The 19125-nt window shown below is 38.0% G+C and overlaps 1 protein-coding gene across 2 annotated transcripts in view; it reads right to left on the bottom strand.

The window, feature by feature from the left end:
- Positions 1-19125, bottom strand: part of ZDHHC21 (zinc finger DHHC-type palmitoyltransferase 21) — a 79619-nt gene that overhangs the window by 17109 nt on the left and 43385 nt on the right. Inside the window, exon 10 of one of the 2 annotated variants that reach the window (XM_053932916.1) lies at positions 16553-16665. The exons of the other annotated variant lie outside the window; for it this stretch is intronic. Within the exon in view, the coding sequence (XP_053788891.1) occupies positions 16620-16665 (46 nt within the window). The 3' untranslated portion in view covers positions 16553-16619. Of the gene's footprint in view, positions 1-16552; positions 16666-19125 lie in introns of those variants that run through there. 2 annotated transcript variants of the gene reach the window in all.

Raw genomic sequence — 19125 nt, 5'->3', positions numbered from 1 at the left:
GACCATATTCTCCTTTCTTAGCACAACAGGGCACTACACTGCTGCCCTAGCCAGCAAGATGACAGTTCTGTGAAAGCAAAGGCAGATGTAATAACAGACCACAGCAATATTATAGCCAGCAGAAAACAAACCACCACTTCCTCCTAGTATCCTCAAGGATTCCACTGAAAAAGCCTTGATTTACAAACACTCATGCAGGAACAGTGCTGTGGCTGGGATGCTGAGGCAGCAAACTCTGCTTAAGAAACATCAGTGTGTCTGCAGAGGTGCTCTGAGAGATAAAAACCCCATCAGACTTTCAGAATAGTGCAACAAATCTTGGCGGTTTCTGAAACTATATGAACTTTTACTGTCAGGTAGCACCATGATGCCTTCATGCATGGAACAAGCCCAATCTGATTTATTTGGTGAAAGAATCTTGTTTAATATCCTTTAACAGGTGATTTTTAATTGTTATAAAAGCAGGGTTTCTCAAAACATGTATAAGGTAATTAGAGCAAACAAACACAAGTCAGCCAGAGCAAATGGAATGTGACTGGTTAAACAGGACAACTTGGGGTGCCATAATAGGAAGATGAAGCATTTCAAGTGGTTAACCAATTTAGTTTAAAGATACAGAATTAAAGAATTCAGTTTGATCTTCTATTTGTTTTTAAGAGGAACTTAGCTCCTATATTGTATCCACGATTCTCAAGATAATAGGTTTTGGTAACAGCTTTATTTTACAGATTTGTTGTCCTAAACAAAAGATCATATAACTTCATTGGTTCAAATTTATTACATGTAATAAATCAGAGGTATTTATTATATGGTAGAAATTAACACCCCTCTGTCTCATTTTCTTGCGCACTGGAAAAATTTACATCTAGTCTAACCAATCTAAGCACAATCTTTCCTTGACTTCCAAAGAACTAAGTTCACTTCCACTGGAAGGTAATATTATTCCATATTTCCTAAGAAGTGTGTCATCATTTAAAATGATGATAGAAAATCTCTCCATCAGTGCTGAATATCTTTGAGAAACTGACATTCCACAATGACAATCTGAGATGTGACATTTGACATTGAACCTATGTTTAACAACAGATCTATGACTGCATTCTACTGAAAAACTTTTGGATTACACTGAACATTCAGAGGAACATTTTGATGGCATTGCAAAGTACAGGATCTCTTAAAATATTGATGGTGTGGCTTTGTTTTGTTTTGAATTCTGAACAGCAGTAGTAAAACTTTAATACAGTTAATTGCATTACTGCATCACAGCACAAAGTGTTAAAGTTGCTACTAGAAGTTCAAAAAGAAAATCCAAGCTAGTTTTAACCCTATTGGGCTTAAAGACTTGAAAGAACTGATTTTGTTTGTTCTCAGTGAAGGTCTTTCTTCTTCAAACTATCTTCGCCTTTGCCATCTCAATGCGAGTTGTAGCTAACACCTAGCCATTTCTCATTTCCAATTACTAAAGGATGACCTATTCAATTTTTTCCTATGAGTAACTTCTGTTTCTAAATTAAATTGCAAAAAGAAATTGCAGAAAGCTTCATCTGTCTTTAATTTAGTTTTTCCATTTATCTTCTGATTTTTACTTCATTCAAGATTATAATTCTACTGTTTTACACTAGGATCATGAAAATATATCTTAAAGAGTAAATGTGTTTTGACAGAATTTTCAGTCTATTAGTATCAAAGCATAGAAAAATCAGCTTTATTTCTTCATTATTTGGATTCAATCATCATCAAGTAACATTGGAGGCCATAAATTCCAGCTAGAAAACAACTTTTTTTTCACATAATATTTTTTTAAATGGAGCAAAGAAATCAAATATCGGGGGGAAAAAAAGAAAGTGAAAGAATCAAGTGATAACTTCAGAGCAGAAAAAGCAACTTTATTATGAGTTGCACAGAATTTCTGCAGGTCCTACAGAAGATTCAGGTACAGCAAGGTGCCATTATCTAGTTGGCACACACATTTCCTCAGTCATAATACATGTTCAGAGAAGTTACAAAAGAAAACTATAATTGAATACGTACACAAAACACCAATGTTAATTACATTTTGAATACTACAGTTGTGTAAATCTCAAACACATTATTGAAAGTACAATTGCATTTTACATGCTGTAGAGATGCTTTAGAATTACAGTTGCTTTTTTTTCTGATATTAGTGAACTTTGGATCATGACTGAAGCAAATACAATGCACACACGTTTAGATACACAGTCACAAGCACACCTTCACACAAACTAATGTTCATAGTACTGTTGATGTTCAGTTTTCACCATAAGAAAACTATTAACATTGCCAGAGTGAACAGACAAACTGAGGTACTATCAGACTCCCAGAGTAGAGTCCTGGATAAAAGTATGAAGCACAAGCAGAAAAAGTAACTTTGCCAAGAAAATGCTGCAACTGCTAAACACCCAGCAGTAGCAAATCTAACTGGAAACAGTCATACATGTGTCCAAAAGCAGAGAGGAGTTAGAGAGGTATGTGCTTGTAAATAAGCACAAATATATTTTTCTTGGGACACATTTTAAAGGGACACATTTTTTTTTAAATTAGCAATGAAGGAGTATTGAAAGTGATCAAAAACACCTTAATTCTACATTAGCGCATGCTGTTAGTATGTGTGTAATGTATGTGCACTGTTAATGTGGGGTTTTTTTGGGTTTTTGTTTGTTTGTTTGTTTGGTTTTTTGTTTGGTTTTTTTTTGTTTGTTTGTTTGGTTTTTTTTTGTTTTTGTTTTTTGTTTTTTGTTTTTTTTATGGAGGAAGATTATTCCCCATTCCATAACAAAAAACATTAAAATATAGAGATGAACATGCATTCAGTATTTACAGTTCTCCATGCAGACCTTTCTGATTTTAAACAAATTTATTCTGAGTTGTCTAATTATACAGAGTACATGAGCCAAATATTTTTATAGACAGAAATGCAATGGTTTGGAATAAGAACTAAAAACTGTATATTTATAGCATCTCATAAGCCTAACAAACATACCTAAAAAGATACCTTGTGGCTCATCATTCAGAATAACCATTAGATAGGCAGTAAATGATCTTGCAGAATGTTATATATGCTGCTGGCACTTTCATGTGAAGAAAACTGAACAATTCCTTATGGATATAACGTTATATCCTTCTAGCCACTCCTCCCCCTGAAACTTATAGAATTAAGATCTGGTGTTCTAGATCCACGAATAAGCACAGCATATTCAATATGTCCAGTTATACTGACATTTGTTTCTAAATAATTTAATTAAAAGTCATTATTGAGAACAAAGGATTCATTAACAAGCTGTACATCTGAACAACTGATGGAGTTGTTGTGTTATGAATATAATTTTAATCCAAATTAAAAAACTGCACAGATGTGCTGCTGCAAAATATTGACATACTGCAACTCCCCTGGAATGTGATTAACCTTTGTGTTAAACCAAAAAGTACTTTAAAATCTGGATTTACTAATAAATTTAGGATTTGAATTATTCTTTTTAATGCTGAAATATAGCATTGTTATTGTTTTAACCTCGACTTGGGATTATTTGCCCTATTAATATGCCTTAATACAATGTGATAAACTTTGTATTGACAGATCTTTTTATTCCAAAATTTTGTTATGATGTTTTTGATCATCTGATCAAGCCATTAAGCATAACAAAATGTGCAGTATTTACAATAGATCAGAAGTTCTTAATTGTCTCTGGTTTGCTCTTAATAAAATCTGTGATATCAATACTTTTTTCCCAAGAGTTTGAAAAGACAGTTTTTCATTATCTCTACTGCAGATGTATGTAAATTTGCGCACAAAAATAGGATTTTGATATTGGGAAGAAAATATTTTTCTTTACAATGTGTATTTCCCTCTGTACAATTGCATGAAAATGATCTGCAAACCAGAGACTTTGATTCAGACTTAGGCACAGATTTAACAAAATAGCTTTCAAGGAATGTGTTAGATGTAAATATTTGCAATCTTTTCCCACAAGAAAAACTGAACAGCCTATTAGCAATGCCATAAAATTTTATAAATAGCTACTTAGATTTTAATTTTGAGACCTGTAAAGTGATGAACTATTAAATTCATGAATTCAATCACAAAACCTGATCATGACTATAATCCCAAACTAGCCATTTGTCATTAATGAAGGGATAATGAAAAAATATCTAGTTTGTCTATGGGCATCATTCTCTCAATCACCGTCATTAGCATTCCTTCTCACTTTTTAAGTGGAGATTTTACAGCAAAAGAAGTTTCTAGATTATTTCCCAACTGTACTGAACAGAACTTGATAGAGACAGGTTCTGACTCTTCATTTCATGCCCTTTCCCTCATCACAAATTTTAATGCAAAAATATGATGCACAGCTAAAATGGTCATATTTGCACAATTACAAAAGAAAGAGATAATCAGTTAACAGATTTCTATATATTCAGTTATTTAGTATATTAAAAGTTGACTTTTGTTTGCATGTGGTTGTTTATTGCATTCTCAGTAAAACTTTTGCTCTCTTTTGTTTTTGTAAATAGCTCTGTGTTCAGGAGAACACAGATGGAAAGTGCATAATTTATGTTTGTGTGGTTGTTCCCTTACAAACCACATGGTTTTATTCTAGCCAAATAAAAGAATATGAAGGAAATAAACAGCAAGATAGGAAACAAAAAGCACTCTAAAAACTCAACAGTCATTCCACTTAATTTAAAGAGAAAGGCAGAAGGTTGTCTTTCTTGATGAGACTACTTCAATGCATTTAAGTCAAAGTTATTCTAGGTTTATTCAAATGGAATTTGATACTAATATTTACAGGCTGCAACATAGTTATAGACAGCTTATGTATAATAAAATCCCACTAAGTTTATAATGATACCTCTCATAGTAACATTTGTTAATAAACTTTTTTATAACAATGAGTAACCATCTTATATAATATTTCCTGTTCCCCATAAGGCATTTACACTTCTGTGTTTACAATCATTCAAGAAAAGCAGAAGCAGAAAGATGAAGCCTGTCTTCCTTGTTTTTTCACTCAGAAATCTAAATGTTCTACTTACAGTACATATTTTGGATAGGAATGTACTGTAAATAATTACACAGTATAATCTGTGATAATATTTTGCACACTAAGGCATTGCAGCATGAGGTTTTTCTTTTCTGAGAGAAAACAATTAGTAGTATAAACCCATGCACACACGGGTTTACCTCAGATTTTACTGCAAATTTGTAAGTTAGAAATATGATGCAAAATGGAATGCAGATCTAAAATATCTTTGGATTTTTACCCATACAGAACAGTCAAGCTTTCTTAAACTCCCTTTCCAAAGTGTGCGTGAAATACACACTCAAGACAATGAACATTTATATTGCATCTATTTTTCATAGTCCCATTCAGGATAAAATACTGCAGTGAAAGTATTGATTTTCTTCTCCCTTTGGAAGTAATGCCATCTCACTGAAAGCTATCCTTAGTGAACACTATATTAAACTTAAGATGTGCTCCTTAATAACAGCAAGCCTTTGTACAAGCAATATTACGGAAATATACTGTGCAAACATTTAATAGTGTCTATGTCTAAACATCTGTAAGTCACTTTAACAGCTCTACTCAATAATGTACAAAATTACAAGAAGAAAATCTGATTAAAGATCTAAACATGAATCAAAAGCTGATACTAAACAGTGTAACCCCCAGCAAAATTAGCAGGTTAACAAAACAGCTTTTTATAATCTACATCCTACTGTTCTTTTTAAAGTTACCCCAGCAGTTCAACAAGTAGCAAAGACAGAATAATTCTTCTTCCCTGTATTCAGAAACTACAGAAACAATCACAAGTAATAAGCATAATTTAAATTAAATACTCCCTTCAGGTTTGATACCCTCACTGAAGGCACATATCAACATCCACCTTTGGAAAGATAACGAAGTCCTTGCAAAGCAAAATAGGAAGGCAGTTATAATCAGAAACTTGCCTTCTGTCCAGGCACTGGGATGTGCTCTCCACTGGTGCTCCCCAGACCCACTGCCCAAGAATAAAGTGCCTATTGTCCCAGCACTGTACTAATTGTAAAAACGCAGTGCATGCAGTAAGCATTATAATTATCCAGACAAACAAGCAAAGGCAATCAATGAAGGAATGAAAAGGATAAAAATACGCCACTAGACAAAGCAACCCAAGAATGAAATTAATATTCATAATGGAATGCAAGCCAGCCGAATGTCCCTTTCATGGCATGGCTATTGCATACAAGAGACCATTGTCCACAAGTGAAAAAATCCATATGTGGAGAAAATTTCATGTAATTCTGCTGAGGAGAAAAAGCTTTTCATTCCCAAAATGCTTTCTCTTGGTCCCACTGTTTTGATTAAGTAAAGTTTTGGGCTCCTTTGCCTGGTAACATTAAAAAAAGTTGTCTCTCAGGGTCCACCCTTCCCTGAGCTCAGTAAGGTTTGTTTTTTTTTCCTGCTCTCCGCTTTCATTTGCAGCTGTATAAATATGAACAAAAAAGCCATGCTCATCCAAACAAAGAAAAAATGGACTGAATATGCATATCCTCATTAACTAAATTTAATTATGACAAGCAGCATATTAATCAGTAGTTGCTCCAGTTACTGCATTCATTGGTAGGGAGGAGGACTCCAAATTAAAGAGAAGCGTGGGGGACAATCGCATAGTGATTAGGAGGCTGCTCACAACATGATACAATACACTTTCTAAATAATTATTCAGAGGAAACAGACTAAAGAGGCAGATTTCTCTATTTTTAAGAGCAACTCAAGAACAATTAGCCAAGAGCATGATGACAAGGCTTTCTTTTTTTCCGTGACTGCTTCCAGCTCCACGTTCTCATATCAACTAGCTTGGGGGCAGGGGGGGATAAAAAAAAAAAGGAAAAAAGAAAAAAAGAGGAGAGAGAGCTACTGAGGAGAAGAAATAAAACAGAGAAAGTAAAAGAAAAATCCCGTGCTGTACTTGCTGCTGTTTTAATGAGAAGGCCCATGCCCCTACAGCAGCAGAGAAACCCTATCTATCTCACTGTGATGTTAGGAGCTCTGAAGAGTCACTGAGCTGGAGCCGCAAACTGCGTGCTCTGAACTTTGCAGCACGTGCGTTGCAACAGTGAAGGAGGAGTTCAGAAAAGAAAAAAAAAATGCTTCCAGGGAGAGGAAAATAATGTTATCACACCAACTTACCATCCACCAGGTCCTGGCTGACATGTCATAGCAAAGCTGCCATTTTATGGAGCTGTCCGATGCTTTTCCTGCCATTACGCTGTCAGCAACCTTCATCAGATGCAGCTCAATGGAAGATAAGACACCTAATCAAGAAAACATCAGCAGTGGCTTGCTGGGCTACATGTAGGCCAATCCTTATCACACTGCATCATGGGAAAAGCTTCTTTATTAGCAAGAGCTCCAACCACATTGATATAAAGACAAGGATCAGGTCTCTTCTTCTTCTTTTTTTTTTTTTTTTCTCTTTTTGTCTGAAGGGATTGGTGAAACCAGCCAGCATTCTTTGTGTATCATGTGTACACCAGTTTAATATCTCAAAAGTGGGCGGCTAGCTGCATTGCTGGGCTACACAGACTTAAGTTTATCTGCATTCTTCTCAGTTGTATATTGTTTGATATGATCTATGGTCAGCTCTGAGCGTAAGAGAGGAGGAGAAAGGAATTATTCTGAATTAGCATCTTCCCCAAGACAGGCGGGTTCAGCACCAGAGTGTGGCCCTGGCCCAGGGTCAGAGCACATGTGTGTGCACACATGGATCTGGGCACTTGCACACGCATGCACGGGTGGGCGCCTCGGGAACACACAGGTAGCAGCTGCAGCTGAATGCAGCAGGGGCTGCCAAAGGCTACAAACTCTGGAACTGGACATATGGAAACAGTTTCACTCTTTGCAATCAGCTTTAGGAAGAAATAGGAAGACATGGGAGGTGCAGTTAGAATTTCAGTGGCGCAGACTTTTCCTCCTCCCTTTCCCGTGGGTGCTCTTGGTTTCCTCTGTCCTGGATGATCTAGCTGGGAAGGGGAAGTGAGTTGGCAGGGAACTATTTTAATCAAGCTCCCTTCTGCCCCACAGCTTCAGGTCATTTGCCTCTTCTACATATAGGCACCAGGGTGAGAAGGCATTCTTCCTGCACAGTTTTCCTTGCAAGGCTTTTCTCCTAATGGAAAATCCGTCATTCCCTGAACGAAGGACTAGCTTAGAAAAACAAATAATTCTGACTTTGTTTTCAGGTGCAGAAAATAAAAAGTACATACATAAGCACACAGAGGAAATCAATAAACCCTGGCTTACATTTAAAAGCTATATAAAGAAGAACTGGGAGTTGCCAGTCCTGGATGAAGTAATCAGCACCAACTTTACTGAGGTATTGCAGATTCTGTATGTACTTAGCAATAAATCCCTCTTTAGCAAAAACAAAATCAAAGCAATCACCCTCTCCACATCTCCAAAATGTTATCTTTAAAATTAACACTTTAGAATAGTAACAATAATAATAACAACAGCAATAACAACAAAGCAACAGCAACAAAAATTGGTTTTATTTTATTATTATTATTACTACTATTTTCTCTTTCTTTTTTCTTGTTTCCACAAGATCAACTCCTAAGTTAAGGATCCATTTATTTAGGTCCTGAAACACTGGCAGCACCTAATGAAATGTCTCCCTGAGCCAGTCCAGAATGATGAAAATAGAACAGTTCTGTAGCAGCACCCAGTACATCAAAAGATAAGAGCCATTTTCCCTTCTCCCTGTGTGCTATTGCAGCCTCAGTTTCTCAGTTGTTTTAAATACACTGATGAGGCCAGCATCAAAAAAGTCAAACCAAAAATTAATGGACATCCCAATCCCCTAAATTTGCCTAGCTCTTTTTCTAGAAGAGTTTCTGTATAATAGATAGGATGTTTGTTTTTTAATTTCATTCAGGTCACAGTGATCAGTTGGGACATGAGAAAAATTTTCAATACTGTAAAATCTGCCTATGATCAGGTGCTGTGGGATGGCTCAGGGAGTTTTATCCAGTTTTTGGCAAGTAGTGCACAGGCAGATGTCCTGAGGCTGAATCTTTCATGTGGCCTTCACTAACAGGCTCATCATGGTGGGACTACAGAAAGCAGTCAACTCTGAGCGTGAGATAAACCCTGGGCATGTGCTTTTACACATAACCCCTAACTTCAAACATGCTAACAAGCATATTTGCCAGCACAAGGGAAAATGGGACTGATGTTGAAGAGGGAGATTTTCTGCATTTTCCCGTCCACTGAAGTCCGATCACAGGTAAAGAGACCAATTACTTCAGCCACTAATCTGCCTTACTAGGGCAATTCACAAATCCCCAGCAGCACTGTGATGGCTGGGAGTGTGAGCCCACACTTAGGTAATCATGAGCCAGTTCACTGTGCTTAAAAGAGGATAAAAGTTTTATCACACAGTAGCTAGCTGAGAGGTCTCAAGCTGCTCTCAGACGCCCAACCTACAGAAGATCCAATCTTGCAGCAACTTCTTTTATGAAGTCAGTCAACAGCAGAGATGCTCCATCCCAGAAAGCTCCTGAAGTTTCAGGCAGACTATGCATCTCCTATAGCCACAAGCACCGCATGGATGTTTACTTATGTACATCCAGGAAAGATAGAGTTAATGATAAGCCTCCCTTCTGCTGCTGCGTGTTGCCTTCTGTCATTAGCTGAAGGCAGAAAGGGGATTTCTAGCACCCAGGAAGACAATGCCTGCAGTGCTGGTCAGTGTGTGCTTCCCCCACACATGCTGCTCCCATGCCTCCTCCAGCCTGCTGGGAGGTCTGCCTTTCTCCCAGCCATGTCTGTTTTGCAGACGAGATTTTTTTAAATGCTGTAATATGTGGAGATACCACATCTCCTATGCAACTTGAACAGTCATAACCAACATAGACGCATATGTTATTGGACAAAATTTTTCATATGACCCCTTTTTGCTTTCAGAAAAAGACAGGTTTATGAAGAAAGCATATGGTACAATTTGCTTGTTACATAATAGTAATGAATTTCAAGGTAATTGAGGCTTCCATATTGATATAACTTTGGAGGTTTTTTAAATTGAATAATTTGAATTTTCAAGTGAGCTGGATTATTCAAATTAATTTTTCAAGTGAATTTGACCCAAATTTCTTTGGCTGAGCATTTTTTAAAACATTTTCAAAGGAAAAAAAAGACATGTATGAAAATATAAAATTTGGCAGAACTAAAATCTGTTTCATATTTAAAATAAATAAAATGCAAGCAAGTTCACCCACTTTTAATATCTGTCTTCCTACCACATTACGAAATAATTGCCAATCTGACTTTTCCCAAAAGGTTTAGGTTTTTGTAAGGTTTGTTTTCTCAAGGCTAACTCAGTTTTTGATTCTACTCCAGGGAGCAGTTCCATTTCATACCCAGAAGGAACCTTTAGGAATGCTTTAATTTATTTCTATAATGTCCCAACACCTACTAATAGACTCAAAGAAAGAATTTACAGTACTCTCCTCTGGACAATAGCCAGTGCTGGGACAGAGACCCAAACTAGTATTGTGGATTTAAGTAATTGTAGAGAACAAACTCATCCACACTTGCACACACTCATTGGTGATGGGCTGAAGCTGGGACATCAGTCCCAGTTATTTACAGTGACAGATTTTACAGGTTTTAGATAGGTGTTTGGAAAGCCCCTTTGTTGTTCCCTTCTTTCACCAGGTGCACATACAGCCCTGCCTCTGACCTTCATGGGAATCCAGAAGGATTGCTGATCTCAAGAACCTAGGGAGACTTTCCTATGTTCTTCCTCAGCATGTACCTTTCCTGTTTCTCCTGCTGTTTTCTGGTAAATATTTAAATTCCTCATCATTGGCAGCTGCAAAACCTGTTGAAATAAACTCACACAGAAATATCCTTAATGGCATTAGGCCTTTACATTTTTACTAAGGGAGCAGTACATGGCTACAGAAGCCTGACAATCTGCTGCCTTTGACTGAGTTATGTACCCTGGAAAATATAAACTGGATGATTCCTTTATAATGTGGCAGTAATGGGGGTGGGGAATAACTGCTATTAACTTTGCTTAGCCTTTCTATTTTTCCTCATTTGACATTAGTGAAGAGACAAATAAAAATTTTAAAAAATTAATTAAACCATGGCAGTATTTGCCCAAGAAACATCTTTGCTGACTTCCAGACTGATGAAAAGCCATCATTCCTATTAAGCCATTTTCTGGGCATCTTACAACCAGACACTTCCCCCTAAGCATTCTCTTTCTTGTGGGTAGAAATACTTCTTCTTTTGTGAAGCTCTAGGGTGTCCAAGACATGGCAGGATACTTCCAGGAATGTGAAGAGCTCCACAGTTAAGTCACAAAGATTCCTGGCAGAGGATCCAGCAGAAGCCACAGCAATTCCACTGAAAGTAAAAGTGAAGGCTGACAGAGAGGCTGACTAATAGTGTTCTTCCAACACCCTTATTTTCTCTCCTGTCAAAAGTGCCTGCTAGTCTTCCAGGCCCAGCAGAGCACTTTTTTGGGACAGGCAGAAAATAGAGGATAGCAGGTACCATCTGGGGTGGACAAGCTGGCTTCCAAAAGGCTAGAGACTCAGTTTCTCGTCTGATGACACTCAGGAACAAAAGTAATGCTAAAGTATTTGTTTCAAATAGCTTTTTGAAGTAATAGATGCAAAGTGCTGACTAGCAAGGCAAAGAAGTGATAACTGCTGTTATATTCAAAAGCACACATCAGTCCAACTGGGAGGCAAATATGATGGTTTAACTTGAAAAAGGAATAATGATACAATTTCATTATGTCCAAAGAACTGAAGCAGCTTGTGTATATATGTATATAAGCCTGTGGGCTATAATACATTGCAAATTGGACAGAAGACAGTCAGACAGTCAATGATGGAGACATGCCCAGAACTGGAATGTTCAATTGTACAAGAAAAATGTAAGAAAATTATTCATCTGTGTTATTTCCATCAAAATAACGCATGTGCAATAATGAATCCAATGCACAATAAATCAACATGCTAAATTTCTAGCATTCTTTTACATTTATTTCTTTAAAAAAGTTTATAAAATGCAGTATGTATCTCTTTAAATGTCTAAAAATACTTTTCCCAAAGGAAAACCATTTATCAAATGTGAAGGTGGAGTTACACTTGCCATTAAAAAAAAAAAAAAGTTTGGCATTTAAGAATTGTGTGTCTCACACAAGAATTCTTTATTCAGTAAGTACCTGTTTTATGAGGAGGGTAGCCTTTAATGTTCAGTACAGGATAATACGCCATCCATCTCATCTGTGGATTGGATTTCATCCCTATGAGCAATGTGAGAATCATACAAATCTGAAATGTATCCCCTGAGATGCAGTGCTAAGAAGCCCAGTAATAAATGAAGGTCATTATGCTGCCTGGTCACAATCTCCTTAGAAGAAGGGATGAATTCTTTTCACCTTCTCTTTGAAGAGAGGGCCATACTGATAGATTTTATCAAATACAGTGCACTTTTGTAAATGGATGTGGAGCAGGGACTTTGCTTACAGCTAATCTCCAGTTCAGTGGCTGCCAAAACAGCTCTATCAGCCAAAACCAAAACACTTACATCATGTTCACTGTGAGCCAGCATGGACAACAGTAAAAGCAGAGGGCTCTAGGGAAAGCAGTGCCCTTACCACAGACTGCGTTGAAAATCTGAGGGGGTGGTGTAGGTACTAAAAAAACCAAAGCTAATTGCTCCCCTTTCCTCCGACACTAAGCAGTAAAAATTTGGAAGACAAACCCACCCCTTAGCAGTGACTCCTTGCCATTTCACAGCCATTAAATGCTGCCCCTTTTGCACAACAGTGCCCGGAAGACTGCAGTGTCATGCTGTGCCCCCACAGCCATGCTGAATGCACTTAAGGTGGGCTGGAGTGGTGGGGATACTGTTGGTGCTCAAAGCCAGCGCCTGCCTCTGTATCACTCACACTTAGAGTCTCAACAGAGAAACCACGTATGCCACATATATATCAGTTCGTAACTGCTGCTGTTCTCTCAGCTAGCTCTATCCCATTCTTTTCACATCTCACAATTTCTAATCAGTTCTTCACATCTCCAGGCTAACTCAGCTTATTACTGTACATATTAAACACACAAAAAAGTCTAGATGGATTTCCTTTATTTAATATGCCATGGAAATCAATTATTTCCAAACGAAAAGTAGGTTGGTGTATTTTCTTGCTGCAACACATTCCTACTCTATTTTAGTTTTTAGTTCCATTTTACATTCATTTTTACAACTTTAGTTGTTCCCAATAAATCTTTCTATGTTTTGCATTAATGTTAGTTTGGTGTGACAGGAGACTAGCTCTAAAACATTTTCTGCCTTGTCTTCCCTTTTAACTCAGGTGTTTCCTTTGCTTGTAAACTATCAGAAGTGGCAACTTTTTCTCCTAATTCGATAGACTTAAAATCTTTGCTAGTGATTTTGCAGTTCTTTATGGTTTGTATTGGGTTTGTGCAGCAAGGTTTTGGTAGCAGGAGGCTACAGGTGTGGGTTCTGTGAGAAGCTGCTGGAAGCTTCCCCCATGTCCAGCAGAGCCAATGTCAGCCAGCTCCAAGATGGATCTACTGCTGAGCAAGGCTGAACCCATCAGCAATGGCAGTAACACCTCGGTAATAACATACAGAAGAAGAAAAAATAGTTCTTGCACAGAAGTAATTGCAGCCACAGAAGAGAGAAACAGCCCTGCAGACTCCAAGGTCAGTGCAGAAGGAGCAGGAAGGAGGTCCTTCAACCACTGGATGTGAGATTCCCCTGCAGCTATGAAGCAGCTCTGTCCCTGCAGTTCATGGAGGCCCATGTTGGAGCAGAGGACTACTTTCAGCCAGTTGAGGATGCAGGAGCAGGCAGATGCCCAAAAGATGGCTGTGATTCCACGGAAAGCCCACTTTGTGCAGGATCCCTGTGGAGAGAGAAGCCCATGCTAGAGTAGGTTTGCTGACAGGACTTCTGACCTTGGGACCCATGCTGGAGAAACCTATTCCTGAAGGACTGCACCCTATGGAAAGTGACCAATGCTGGAGCAGTCTAAGAAGAACTGCAGCTGAAAGGATGGACTGAGAATGCAAAAGTTCATGGAGGACTGTCTCCTGTGGGAGGGATTCCACACGGGAGGGACTCCTCTCCTTGAGCAGCAGCAGAAGCAACATGGGATGAACTGACCACAACACCCATTCCCTGTCTCCCTGCACTACTGATGGGGAGGAATTAGAGAATCTGTAATAAAATTAAGCCTGGGAAGGGGGGAGGAGTGGGGGGAAGGTGCTTTTAGAATTTGTTTTACTTTTTACTATCCTGTTCTGATTTTGATTGGTAATAAATTCAACTAATTTCCCCAAGTTGGATCTGTTTACCCATGACAGTAATCAGAATCTCTCCCTGTCCTTATCTCAACTGGATTTTAATTCTATTTTCTCTCCAGCTGAGAAGGGGAGAGACAGAGCAGCTTTGGTGGACATCTGGCATCCAGCCAGAGTCAACCCACAACAGGGCTTCTGGGGCCACTTTGCCTAAAGCAAGCAGGTCTGACACTGAGTCCATAGTCACCACATATATTGAGTATTCTGCCTGTTTTGCTGGTTAGGTGTGAGGACTATTTACCTCAGTGCGGGTAAGGAGATGTGGGAGTTGAATTTTGACTGGCCATCATTACTCCTTAGCTAGAGATTGTCCACGTAACCTCTTAGTAAGGAGACCATACTTGGGATGGGAAGAATGTGATGGATAACTGGCTATGGGACAGGGATTTCCCCATGTGGTTAAATACCAACTCCAGGCCCTTACAGCAAATTCTCCCAGGGCAGAAGGACTGGGCATGGAAGGTTCCTTGGTTTGCGTGCTGGTCAAACCAAAGATGGCACAGCTGGGGCAGAAAATATGGTCTCCACAGTTTTCTTTGATGAAACAAAACTCCTGAGAAAATGAAGTGCAAAGAAAGGGGAAGGCCCTGTTCCAGCTAATTTCTTCCAAGAATATTTTTATTTAGATGCTTTATTTCATCTTGATGTTTTTGCTGAAATGATGTAAAAGGGATTTGTTATTAGACATGAGGCACAGATAGTGAAGTCTACTTGATTTGGGGGACATCATGTGTATCTACTGAGAATAATCCAATGGTATCAGTGTAGCTAACTGGCTTATCTCTGAGTAAGAATTATGGCTATCTTCATTCCACCTGGCTGCCCAGGTAGCAATGGTTAATTTCTTCTTGATTTGTCTCATGATTTGTTCTCCATTTTTGTACTCTTTCACTTCCTCACGCAGTTCACAGTCTGAAAGCCCATTTTGTTTGTAAAGAGAAAACTACAGAGGTATGGTTAAGCTTTATGTACGGTGGAGCATTGTAGCATAGCTGCAATTGATTTCACCTGAGTGATTTTCAACTGAAGTGAGAAAAGGGGGAGAATAGGCCAGGACTAAAAGAAAAGTTCCTACTTAAAACATCTAGGAACTCTATTTGCTATTAACTCCACTGGACAAGTCAATGTTTTTGACAGCATCTGCTAGCAAAAGGAGACTTCCTTATATAATGTTGATAGTAATCTTAATCCTCTCCAGATGCTAAGCAAGAATTCTGACTTCACTCAGCACCAGGCTGGGTCAGACCCATTCCATCATCATTCTGTGATGAATGCTAATGCACTACCTCAAGAGTTCCTATATGCAGGAAGGCAGGAGGTTTTTAAACAGTGTTCAACTGCACACTCAACACTGTGAGAGTCTTTACTGCAGCAGTCACAGAGGCTGTGCTGTCCTGCAACTGAGCATATGCCTCCCTTGGCATAAGGTCGATTTCTATTTGGTCCTCCAAGAGATTACACTATGAGTCCCACACAGGGAGTATAGAAGCAATCCCTGCAGATGTAAGATGTTAATGTAAGACCTGTGATTTCTCAGCAAGTCTTTTTCTGCTGGAGTGTCTGTCCTGCTGTTAAAAGGCTTTCATCTGCCATGATCTTCTCTTCTACATCTGTCCTGCTCATTTCTGAAAGGTTAGTGCTGTTCCAGCAAACAGCACTTCAGGTTATTCCTCAGTTTGCAGGCCATGGCAGGCAAGCCAAATGTGTGAAGGGTCTATGCAGACATATTTTGCCTTGAATTTTCATGCCAGATCACTGGACCTCACACAAGTATCTGTCTGATGCCAGAGGAGAGGATTGAATTTTCCCAACAAAAGCACTAGCTTTTTAACTGAGTAGTTATCAGTATCCCTCTGACTACAGGTGTGTGATTTAGCTACACATCCATATATGCTGATAGTTATCAATGCCTGCTACTGTGACTATTGCTATTGTGCACAATGCTATTGTGACTTGATACACAAGTTTTGTCATGCCTTGTTTAGGTGTTTCCTTTCATATTCATGTGTTTCTGCATCTTCCTTTTGTCCCACTTTACCATATAAAGGTTAGTACACTGTGGGCAAAGTATGAAGTAACTCAACAAATTGACAAATCCTCTGCAGTCCCATTAGACACTACAAACCTGCAGGGAAGAGCAAATATGGGTATTTAGAAGTCCACAGGGAGCTCAGTGGTACAGCATTAAAAGAAGCTAGCCTCATTTCTTTCAGCTCATCATCCTTCCATACCCCAATGAAGCACAGAACAGCAAGCTACAACAGAGAAGAAAAAGCTGTGTATAAATACAAAAAAGTGCAATATTTAACTCAGTTCACGTCTGGGAAAATGACTACCTGTCTGAAAACTGCTCCAGGGTCTCAGCAGTGCCTGTTTTTTAAAGCTTGTTTCTGAAAGGACTTCATATAATAATGTAGTTCAATTCATCTGAGGAATTTAAAATTCTAAGGACATATTAGACAAATTGAATTAATTATTCTAACCACCTAGCCAGCTCCTCTGGGTGATAATAACTGAAACATATTTAGTTAATGATAAAGATTTCTACTTTCAAATGCCCTTTGGCCTTTGTGAAATAACTGCACAAAATGTATGGCTTGAGATAACATTCTGCAAAGAGCTCACTGAACCTGGAGTTGCTGTCCTCCTCACAAACTAGTTACAAATTGCATATTTGCCATCCATTTTACATGAGAAATAAATACAAACATCCATACCATTGATTTTGTACACACACAACTGTAATGCAATACAGACCTTCACATTCAAAGACTTTAGGCATTATAACTGAGAGTGCATTTAAAGTACGTTTGCCAAAACCTTTATTAGACCTAGTAATGATAAGTGGACAAAGGGAGCCTCATCAGTATTCTCCTACATGGAGAGATAATATCTTTCTCTCCAACCCCTTTTAAGCAAAACATTAATGTTATTTACTGCCTATCTTTTATAAGAAAACAAACTGCTCTTTCACCCATTCACATATCTTTTTTTCCAAAAATTTGATAAACAGAAAAAATGTGTTAAAAAAAGTTTAATCTTTTATCAGAATCAGCTGCAAATAACTATCAGAAAATTTGCCATTGTTGACTTTCTCAAACAAAAGAGATGTAATTGAGATAATTGTTTCAACTAAATGCTGTTCTGTATCATCTGCATTTACTAATTCAAGATCTATTTGTAAGAATAATTGCAGCCATTCAGACTGCAGGTTCCATTCAGAATTCTCCAAAACTGGAAAACTGTTCCTATGAATCAAACATGCACACTGATTTAAACTGTGACAGTTAATTTTTCTCTTTTTCTTCTTTGAAGCAGATATGTAGGGAGGGATACATCTTAGGTGTAACATTGACCTCTGGCTTTTTAACTGCCTTTGAACTGATTTATCATAACAGCACTTTTATTTTAGTAAGAATACTCTCCGAGGTACATAGATATCAATTTGGCTGGCTAGTACATTCAGAAAGGAATCATTTTGCTGCTTTGAAAAAGACATACAGGTGAGAAATCTGATTGACTGGACATGACTATGGCTGAACTTCAACAGTTCCACCAGTGCTCTAGCTTCTAAGTGTCTGCAGTTTTGACACAGTTGAAATGTCTAGTTTTTGAAAAGTAAGATCTCTAGGGAATTTGCAGGAAGACTCGGGAAGGGTGCACTCTATGTCACATCCAGATGCACCCATTCATAATTGGCTATTCCACAGAGAAGCTCCAAGGAGTTGTGCTTAACAGAACAAAAGCAGCTGAACTGATGGCAGCAGAAAAGATAAAGAGACCGAGTAAGACTTTTTTTCACTAAAACTGCTATTACTTGAAAATTAATACAAACTTAGTGGCAAAAATTTTATCTCCCACCCACAGGGAGATCTGAGACATGGAGGATGGAGCTACATCTTTGTTCATCTGCAAAAACAAGTAAGAAGAAAGAAGGGTCACAGAGCCACATTGCTACTCACAGACTCCTCTGCAGCCTCATCTCTGCCTGGTGTGCTGTTGCTGCAGTGCTGTTACTTCCTCTATCTTAAAACAACATTACGTTAAAAATGCATGCTTTATTCATCCAACAAGGTTCCAGACTCTCCAATATGCAGCAAGAAATAATTAAATAGAAGAACACACTTGGACCAACGGAAAAGGCATTACAGTTCCTTTCGTGTTCATACATGTTGCTCTGGCTTCTCACTAACCAAGGATATGAAGGTAGTACCTGCTGCATTTGACGCTGTAGCAATTTTTTTTTTCAGATTTATGAGGCTATGAGATCATTTAATTAGTCTAAGGAAAAAAAACTAGCTTTTTTGTTCTGGGAGTATTGAGGTAGAAAAGGGAAACTAAATTCTGATTTTTCAGTGCTAGATTAAAAAACCTTGACATAAAGCAGAACAGCTGATGATGCTGAAGATATACTACTGGCAAATGAAAAGACTTAAAATAAAAATTTTCAGTCCTGGCTGTTAGTGATAAATAAGCAGAATTATTCTTCATCCATACACATGCTGCATGTATGTTTTTGTAGAAATATGCCCTGAATATGTAACTGTGTAGAAAAGAGCCAAACTAGATTCAGAAAGGTATTTTCAATTTCCTTACAAGTACTTTCTGTAAAAAGGCATATACATAATACTTCAATATTTGAAAGTAAAATAAATTTATCTCAGGTGATTTCCTATGACATGCTCATCTGTTATCCTTAAATTTAATCCAATTTT

Source organism: Vidua chalybeata, chromosome Z (assembly GCF_026979565.1).
Source record: "Vidua chalybeata isolate OUT-0048 chromosome Z, bVidCha1 merged haplotype, whole genome shotgun sequence".
NCBI classification, from domain to species: domain Eukaryota; kingdom Metazoa; phylum Chordata; class Aves; order Passeriformes; family Viduidae; genus Vidua; species Vidua chalybeata.
This window is presented reverse-complemented; position numbering and strand designations above follow the sequence as displayed.